At 32.3% G+C, this 9,796-nt stretch overlaps 1 protein-coding gene across 4 annotated transcripts; it reads right to left on the reverse strand.

Annotated features, from left to right (window-relative positions):
- Positions 1–933: 933 nt before the first annotated feature.
- On the reverse strand, positions 934–9,741 carry LOC117933095 (vesicle transport protein SFT2B). 4 transcript variants are annotated; one of them, XR_004654279.1, is made up of 8 exons: positions 9,582–9,741; positions 9,430–9,483; positions 8,478–8,551; positions 8,166–8,283; positions 7,679–7,737; positions 5,145–5,240; positions 1,311–1,575; positions 934–1,195 (listed from the first exon to the last, which is right to left on the reverse strand). XR_004654279.1 is itself a non-coding variant. In XM_034854482.1 (7 exons), the coding sequence occupies exons 1-6, from the start codon at positions 9,678–9,680 to the stop codon at positions 5,162–5,164; spliced, it is 483 nt and encodes a 160-aa protein (XP_034710373.1). In that variant the 5' UTR covers positions 9,681–9,741; the 3' UTR covers positions 934–1,195; positions 5,145–5,161. The 4 variants fall into 4 exon arrangements, 3 of the variants coding, with proteins under 3 accessions (XP_034710373.1, XP_034710372.1, XP_034710374.1); XM_034854482.1 differs by lacking the exon at positions 1,311–1,575; XM_034854481.1 differs by lacking the exons at positions 934–1,195; positions 1,311–1,575 and having other exon boundaries at positions 4,933–5,240; positions 9,582–9,739.
- Between the last annotated feature and the right edge of the window lie 55 nt (positions 9,742–9,796).

Consider the following 9,796-nt stretch of genomic DNA (forward strand, 5'->3'; position numbering starts at 1 on the left):
AATGAGGTAAAAATGATTTGATACTAAAAATAAGACAACTATTTTGACTTAATACTTAAAGTTATTTTTTACTTTAAGTTTGTGATATTAAATTATTTTGTTAAACATGTTTAATTTACTTAATGACTTAAATCTAAGGAAGTAATTGGTAAAACTTAATACTTATTACTTAATAATTTAAATTGATTTTAAATTAAATTATACTTAAACAGATGACTTAAAATTTGTTACTTAATTTTTACTTTAAGTATCAAAATTATTTGATGAAATTAACTTAAAATTTATTATAAATCATCAATTTAATTATTCTTACAGATTATAACTTAGACAAAAGAGATCGAGTCAAAATGGAAATAATGGAGTAGCAACAAATATTATAAAGGAAATTAAGACAAATAAAAATAAAAAAGTAAAATAAAGATGTTGGCTTAAAAATAAATAAATTATTTTTATTTATTAATTAAAATTATTTATAATTTTAAATCATATTATTAAGTTATTTTATCAAATATATTTAATTTATTTTAAGTTATAATATCACTTTAAATTATTAAGTTAATTTACCAAACATCCACTTAGGTGATGTTTATTTTTTTTTATTTAATTATAAATAAAACTTGAATATTTAATAGTGTTAAGTATCGAGTTGTCTGTTATTTTTTTTTAATATTTTATTTTTATTAAACATTAAAAAATAAAAAAAATCAACACGTTACTATTTTTCCTTTCAAAAAATCTAAATATTTTAATTTTTTTATTCAATAAAACACTTATAATAAGTCATAAAAAAAAAAAAAAAAACAAACGACGTAAAAAAAAAGCAAACGCCTTCTTATTTAATGACTTAAATCATTAAATTGATATACCAAACACCCTCGTTTTCTTTCCAAAATTTTCACTTTTTTTTTTACCTAATTTTAACCGTCGGTACAGTAACAATGAAAATGACTCCTCCTTTGATGAGATTATATGAGCAAATCCCTGAATTAAAGTATGTTATAGCTACGGGAACATGCATGATTACAGAGGATGTTCAGCACAGATTCTTATAGTTTATAGTACTGTTCAGGGATTAGATAAGCTTACTCCTGTCGATGTCTACTCGCCGGAGAGTAACTCTCATCATCTGACCCCGTGGTGGAGGAGGGCACACGTAGAGGAAAGAATCCATCCGCTTTCAAATAAAGTACGAACCCTACTCACCAAGAGAAAATGAAAGGCAATGAATTTTTGGGCCCCACAAGCATCCCGAAGTGTTTTTAAAAAGGAAAAAAAATTAAAAAAAATTAAAAAAGGGCAACGTGTTTCACCTTTTTATTTTTGTTTCACCTTTTTTTCAATCAATGGGAAATCCACTTTGAGGGAGGCGTTTATTCCACCTATAAAACGTAGAGAGTGATACGGCCATACGGGCCGAGCCTCTACTTTATAGTTTATACTACTTAGAGATCCACAAGGCTGAAACTCAAAATCAATTATTCATCATGGCGGGCACTCCGACTTGACGTTATCAACTAGTTTGTTTGGCGGGCACTCCGACTTGACGTTATCAACTAGTTTGTTTGGCGGGCACTCCTACTTAGACAAAATTCAAAGAGCACTTTCAAAAAATTGAAAAAGTAAGGTGCGTTTGTTTTTTTACCTATTCTAAATGGAAGATTAATGTTTAATAGTGTTAATTATTAAGTTGTTTGTTTTTGTAATATTTTATTTTTATTAAATATTAAAAAGTAAAGAAAAATCAATATGTTATTTTTCTATTTAGAAAAAATTATATATTTTAACTTTTTCTATTTAATAAAAAATTTATAATAAGTCATAAAAAAATAGAAAAATAAATAACCTAATTTTTAAAAACAAATTGCTTTCAGTAAAAAACCAAAAAAACAAACACTACCTAAGCGTCTCTTCATTAAGCATTTATTCGATAAAAATAGTAACAAAACACTCTAAATATACTTCAAATAGTAATCAATTTGGTAATTTTTTTTTTAAAGCACTATAAAAAAATACTTTTAAAAAGTTAAAAAATCACTTATATGGTTCAAGAAGCACTTCATTTTCTAAAAAATATTTATAAAAAAAATATTTTCATTAAAAATATTTTAAATAAAAATACTATTAAACATATTTTAAGTTAATATATTTTAAAAGTAATTCATTATAAAATACATTTGATAATATTGCTATTCGTAGAGTACGTTTAGCAATAGTTCTAAAAAATATTTTTATTCTTTGTAGTACTTGAAAGATAAATTTTTTTGAGTGTTACAAGGGTTAAAAATATTTCTAAAAATTACTATCAAATATATTTAAAATGTTTTTTTAGAGTACGTTTGATAGTAATTTTAAAAAGTGTTTATCATATTTTTAGCACTTGAATGATCAAAATTTTTAAGTATTAAAAATATTTCCTACAATCACTATTAAAGTAGCTCTTAGAAAAATTATCTATTAAACATTTCTCTAGAATTTATCAAGTTTTTTCCTAAAAAATATTATAAATGATTTTTTAATATTATAAGTAATTTTTAAAATTTCATCAAATCACTCTTTTTTCTTGGAAAATACTTTTTACGTTAAAAGTGTTTTTGAAGGACAGACAAACGGACCCATAGTCAAGTGGCTCGTTCCCGAAGCCTCTTAGTTGTGAGTCACCAGGGAGGGCACATTCACCAAACCTGGGTAACAGTAACACACGCATGTTTCACGTGGAAGGAGAAGGACGCATCTACTGTTGGATCCAATTCTTTTTACTTAAAAAATATTTTTGGGCAGTCAAGATGGAACCTGGATTATTATTTAATTAATTAATTTTTATGATGAAGAGAAATTGTATGGTGATGGTTTTGGTTGACTCAGTGGAGAAGCTGTCACTTTTTGAGACCAAATCTAAAAGAATCACACGCTCGTGATCTACACTTTTCTTTTTGTGAAAGAATTTACGTTTCTTTTGATACGTAAAAGTAAAAATAAAAATTCAAATTTGTTTTCATATGATTTAGACCCTCTAAAGGAAAAGAGATTCCAGTCTTCTTTTTAGTAAAGTTAAGTAATAAGTTAACTTTTTGGCGGTGTAATCAAAGAAGGACTTCACTAAAAATTATTAGTGAATTTTATTTGAGCATCTTAATCTTAAAGTCCTTGATTTTTATTTTTACCATTTTGTTCTCCTTACATTTTTTTTTATATTTGATAAAAGTTTTTATGTCCGAATAATTTTGTTAAAAGAGTTTATGTATTAAAAAACATAATAATATGAAGGGCGTTGACTGAATTTTTATCTTTTAAAAATTATGATTTTGATTTTGACTTTAGTTTTCTTCAAGGTGAAAATATAAGTCTACGTCACCCGGGCCTAACAAAGTTTGGAACGGGAAGATGTGGACTATATAAATCTGAAAATGTCTTTTTTATGGTGCCAAAAAAATTACTTCAAGTAGGGACACCAAACAACATATATAGTCTTATTAATTTATACCTTCACTTAGATCTCATTTGTTTGTACTTAGATTTTGGATTTTGCTACATCTGTTGAAAAGATTAAGATTTGAAGTTCGGTATGTTACGTATACCTAAGAATTTTCTATTTAAAAATAATGATCTGCTTTAGAAGTTGTGGCAAAGTTTTAGACATCCTAATCTCTTTGCCCTCCTAATTTGAACGTGCCAACATCGTTTCCTACTTTTTATATGGCTTACCTATTCCTTTTTGGTCTTCATTTTTGACCCAGGAAGTCCATCTTTGCCCAGCAAGTTGCAACTATCTTTTTGTGTCTATATGTATTTGATTGAGGTAGATGGTGGTAGGTTGGTTAATAGTAGTCGATGAAGCATCCTCTACTTTTGGAAGTAGCTGGGAAAGGGGAAGGAAATGAGGCTAAAGCTCACCAAATTCTTTCAATTCAATAACCAAGTCTTAATCACAAGGTAAAATGTCTCTACCAACCCAATTAGCCCTAAACACGTTCACTTTTCGACTATTGGGGTGATGTTTGTGTTCATCTCTCCTTCGCTTTAAGCTTTAGATTAGTCAAAATCAGCCTTCTTTAATTTGGTTCCATTTGCATCAATTGAAAGTGAAAGCTTGTAAAGGTAGGGTATAGCACTTTCTGATATCATTATGATGGGATAGTGATGATTTCAGTAAACCATGTGGGATCCTAGATCATAGTTTTCGTAGTAATAAACAAATCTTGGTACCTAAGGAAGCGAATTCGACGAATATCGGCTTTCTAGCTGAGAATTATGGACCAAGTTGCATGAGAACCTTTTTCTATAAGTTTGTAGATCAGTGTCCCTGGTTAGAAGGGTCATTTTTAGAGGTTGGAAAGTCATATTCTTTTGACATTTCACATGCCAAGGCTCTGGTTTCACCTATCATTTTTCATTTTATATTCATACTGACATCAAAACTGGGCAGACTTGAGCGGCTATTTTGTTAAGGCATCCATTCTCAAAGGAGATTTTGGAGACAAAATGTCTCACTCACTAAAGGATTCAGCATAAAGTGCCTTCAAATTTGGATCTATAAGATAATAAGCATTGAAATGAATCTAGGTTTTTGTGGAGGCCATGTTGGTTGTACTAGCTTGGCTGTATGACTACGACAGGAAGTGATATAGACGACCCTAGATAGAAACTGATGTTTACGAGAATTTCATCAGATTGGTCAATTAAAGTTTTGGTAGCTAAGGCATGCTACCTTATGTGGTAGGTAGAGAGCAATACGGTGGTTGAAGATTGAAGTCATAAGAGTTTTGGTGTTGAATTAGAATCATCACTTAGATCAGCATTTGGTAGTTGGAAAGGGAGAGGAAAGATTCTTTTCATTCCCACCCTCTAATCAGCAACCAAACTAAGGGTAAGCATTCTTTGTGTGTAAGGTTCTTGCAGATGGAAAAAGCCTTGGGAATTTCTTACACCAAAAAGTCAAAAAGAGAAACAAGAGAAATGTTATGGAATTAGAATAAGAAACCAAGTAATGTACAATGCCCAAGCCCAATAGAATAACCATCACAAGCACAAATGACCCAACCCAAAGAAATAATCTCTTTACCAACTCAAACATAATCAATAAGAGGAAGAATAAATTAAACCCCAAAGCCTCAAGAGTTCAGCATGTAAATCTTAGAAACACTCACATTCAAAATTGCATGATCTAAATCTCCGTGTCAAAAAAACGGACCGTCAGTCGAGAAACCATGCCACGAGCAAAAGGAATATAACTTAAACTGTACCTGAAACAGAAAAAAGAAGTGTGAATAACTATCAGATTGCATCACTAGATGTAGCAAAAATAGAAAAGAGTAAAGTGATAATAAATTGACAAATCAGTAATTAAAATGCTGAAAGCCTGGAAGAATTGAGGAAAATCTCATGAAAGTGGGTTGAAGTTGAGCAGAAGCAGCTCATGTAAACTGCTCTTCTTCACGGCGTGGTTGGGTTGGGATTGGTTCTCTTCATTTAAGATGTTCAAAGCAGACTTAGTGAAATATGTGTTTCAGAAAGTTGTAACGAAATGTTCTGTTAGAATACTTGAATTACAAGCAAAAATTTACACTTGGCTAAAGATCCCGCTGCTTATTAATGAATATGATGAGAAGTTTCTAATTCACTTGCATTGTCAAAAAACTATTCCAAAAAAAGACCAGAATGATAACATAAACTTCTTTCTGCTAACATTGTTATTTTTCCTCCAACCAGATCCCTTCATGATTCATTTTCTATCCAAATCCTCACAAATATTCATGTGTGCCTAAGCAAATGGTGCAGCAAAAGGCACACCTGAAGAGGAGAGAATAACAAAAAACAAGTTCCCTCTCCTTACTTTGAGCTAAGCCAATCAATAAAGACTTTCATTGTCAAAAAATGATCATCTATGCATGCTTTGACGCATTTAAAAAAAGTACTCATAAAGATGATTTAATTGTTTGTTAGTACTGTTCCAAATCTTCAAAAGACCTCCTACTCTTTTCCTTCCATAACGTCCAAATAGCGACCATTGAAGCTTCCTTTCATTTCTTTCCCACAAAAGATCCATGTCAATTCAACAGATTTCCTCTTGCGGAAAAGTGCATCACCCAAGTCACATCAAATAGAGAGAATACCAGCTACCACAGGATATTTGCTTAGGCAATGAAGTAGCAAATGATAAGCCGATTCTTCCTGAACTTTGCACATATAGCATCTGTTCGACTTTATACATACCCTCTTTTTAAGCTGATCAATCATCAAAATCCATCTCCATGTTGCTTCCCATGCAGAGAATCCCACCTTCATAGGTACCCAAGAATTCCAAGCTATGTTTGTGGGAAAAGTTTTCTTCTTCCTTGGGTTAGGGAGTAGTAGTAGGATTTAATAGAGAATTTGCCACACTTTGGATTCTTCTACCCCATTTTGTCATCCTCCTTTCTCTTGACTGAACTTTTCAGCAGATTCTATAGAAAGGATGTCATTTCTTCAAGCTCCCAATAGTGAAATTGTCTTATGAAGTTTACTCCACCTACCTCCTTCCCCAACTTGTTCCTATACCTCTACTACCCATGAATCTTTATCAATGGCTGTAGAGAATAATGTGGGGAAGGACTCTTCCAGAGATAAGTTTCCACACCATCCATCTTCCAAAACATAGCCCTTCTTTCATTACCAAGCATGAAATGATATCTACTCATGAAGGCCTCCCAACTTTTCCTAATTGCCTTCCATACACCCACCCTTTGAGAACCATCCCCCTTCTTCTTTCTCAAACTTTTGCGTTATAACGCTTTTCCATAAGGACTCCCTCTCAGTTGCAAATCTCCAACTCCACTTATCAAGGAGGTTTAAAGTGGAGAGATTTATAATGTCAAGGCCCCTATGGTTTTTATTTTTTTATTTTTTTATTTTTTATTTTTTTATTTGTGCAAGCTATGGACCAATTGACCAAATGGAGATTTTTTCATAGAAGTGATCCCACCCTAGAGCAAATTTCTTGAATCTGCTCTAATCTTAAAACCACCTTTTTTGGAGTGATGAACAAAGACAATAAACAAATTGGCAGGCTCGACATTGTACTTTTAATCGGCAAGTCTCCCTCTTTTCGATAGATATTACCTCTTACACATAGAGGGCCTTCTTTGGAATCTTTCCTCCATCACGTCCTAAACCCTGATTACTTTGAAAGGGGATCCTAAAGGCAAACCTAAATATTGTTTTATTTATTTTTTTATTTTTATTTTTTTTTTTATAGGTAAAGAAAAGATCTATTGAAAAGAGGTGCCAAAAGAGCGACTCAAGGCAAAGGCAAAAGAAGCGCCAAAAGATGCTCCAAAGGCAAACCTAAATATGTAGCGGGTAGATGCCCCCACCTGACATTCAGTGTAGCAGTTAGAGCCTCCACATTTTCAACTCCCTCAATCAAAATCAGTTCACATTTATCCACGTTTTTCAATCCAGATATTGCCTCAAACCACATAAAAGACCAATTCATATACACTAATTGCTCTTCGTTAGTGTCACAAATGATTACGGTATCATCAGCAAACCCTTTCCTCAGCCCTCCATAAATAGGTGGGCTTTGTCAATTATAGTAAAATTTATAAGTATGCATATGAACACATAAATTGGTGCTCTGGGAAGGACAGTAAATGCAGAAATGCACCAAAACCAGAATTTTCAATGTGAAAAGCAAACTCACCAAATAAGGGCGCAGATCTCGCATATGATTGCAATGATTGTTAAAATTTTATTATGGATCTGCAAGACAGAGGGGAGGAAGTAATAAGTTCTTTGCACAGTCAATTAAAAATACCATGAACATGAAAATGATGCCAAAATTGTTTCCACCATTGAGACATAATTAAAAAGAAAGCTGATACGAGGGACCAGGATGGGGACACATGGACATGGTACAATGAAAGAAGGGGCTTTCTAATTCACCAAGTGATTTCGATTACATGCAATTTCAAAATGTTGACCCAATTGTCTATGTGTTGTGACTCACACATCTGCTTGGATGGTTGAAACAAAAGCAGATGGTTTCTAAATCCAAAGCAGAATTTTATTCTCAAGAGTTCCCCATATAAGAACTTCCCAGACTTTCACATGTAATTTCAACTTTTCTACATTAACTAGGGACATTAGTGTTGTTTGAATATGCTATTTGATAAAGATTGCAGACTTACCCAGAGAGCACAAATGAGGGCTATAACAACAAACCCGATGTAAATAGCTGTTGCATAGATACGGACAGGATCAAACATCATTCTTATTTGTTGTACAGGCCCAATTAGGAAGGCTGTGCTGTCACATAGAAATACAAATTTAGCACCTGGAAACCTCAAAGAGAATATAAACAGTCAAATTAGACTAAAAATAATCATAGGAAAGATTTTGATATGTGCATCACCACTTCTATTTGACTGTAAACATATACTTGTACGTCTATAAAAGTCATTTTCTATACTTCATGATAAGTCAGCAACTTGACAACCTACCTTCCAACAGCAAGCAAGTTGCCAAAGGTGAACAATACTGCAAATTTGATGGGTTTAGCAAAAACAATCAATGACTGCAAAATAATCACAAGGTAAAGGAGATGTTAGATGGCAACAACAATCACATTTGAAATTCTAAACTCTCATAATGGGGAAAAATAATAATTGCCTTATACATTTCTTTAGTACTTCAATTCAAAATGTGCACAATTAAAACTCCTCTACCAGAACAAGGAAATCATACAAGACTCACAAAAACCAAAAAAATCACATAAAATAGAAGTTCACAACTCATCCACATCAAGAACAATATTCTGAGGTAGAGAGCTACAATTCTCCCTCTCCTCATTCACTTGTGGAATATTGTTTCTCATTTATTGTACTAAATCCAATTTTAATTAGTCAAACTTTTTGAAAATGAGTCAATTAAAATAAAACAAACATACATATGAATAATCAAGGCAAAACAAATGCATACTTTTGTCTATCGATACAAGTCATTTCATTGAATTGGGTCGGTTTACCCGACCCTTGAACTCAGATTGCACCCAACCAACTTGCACCTCTATTAGGCTCTTAAATTGCATTAATTCTCATGAGCAGAGCTAACAGATTTTCCCCAAACCAAAGTATTCCTATGCTCCGAATAAAATTCCCAAAATCTGAACTTTTTTCTCTGAACTAAATTCAATGTTTCTAGTCAAGAGGCATATATTATCACAATATAAGCACAGAATTATACACAAAACCCAATGTGATAATTCAATTTTTCATGGCAGCATCAGAAGCACATTCCTAAAAACAATTCCCAGTAATATAATAATAATTTTTTTTTGAATTTCCAATTTATATAAAGTTTTTTTAACACGGGCTAATACCAAAAAAAAAAAAAGAAAAAAAAGAAAAAAGAAAAGAAAAAATTTACGAAAAGAATGGGATAAGTTGGTGGTACCAGGAGCATACAAGCGAAACCAGCAACCAAACAAGCTGCAAACCCGTACATTCTCTGCTCAAAAAGAACGCAAAACAAAAATCAGTATGAATGAAAATTTTTTTAAAAAAGAAAAGAATTGAGATGAAAGGGAGTGAATTTTTTTACAGTACTTGCACTGGAGAGAGATTGCAAAGGCCATCGGAGTCTTCCAAGAACTCTTCTCGATCTTCTTCATTTCCTCCCAATATCGATTGCCCAAAATTCCACATTTTCGCTCTGATGTGGTAGAGAAAGTGAGACTCTGAACCTAAAGGTTGAGTCTGGATCTGGTGCGGAAGTGGCAACTGCTTTTAGTGGAGCCCACCAATAAATGTTCTCCACGTTG

Source organism: Vitis riparia, chromosome 16 (genome assembly GCF_004353265.1).
Source record: "Vitis riparia cultivar Riparia Gloire de Montpellier isolate 1030 chromosome 16, EGFV_Vit.rip_1.0, whole genome shotgun sequence".
Taxonomy (NCBI): domain Eukaryota; kingdom Viridiplantae; phylum Streptophyta; class Magnoliopsida; order Vitales; family Vitaceae; genus Vitis; species Vitis riparia.

What these genes read in the sequence shown, in the direction of transcription:
- LOC117933095 (XM_034854482.1), bottom strand. Translation starts at nt 9,680, where the DNA reads ATGTGGAATTTTGGGCAATCGATATTGGGAGGAAATGAAGAAGATCGA. An exon ending in GCAATCTCTCTCCAGTGCAA is followed by an intron (nt 9,484 to 9,581) that starts GTACTGTAAAAA and finishes CTTTTTGAGCAG; the next exon opens with AGAATGTACGGGTTTGCAGC. An exon ending in CCCTCATTTGTGCTCTCTGG is followed by an intron (nt 7,738 to 8,165) that starts GTAAGTCTGCAA and finishes TCTGTCTTGCAG; the next exon opens with ATCCATAATAAAATTTTAAC.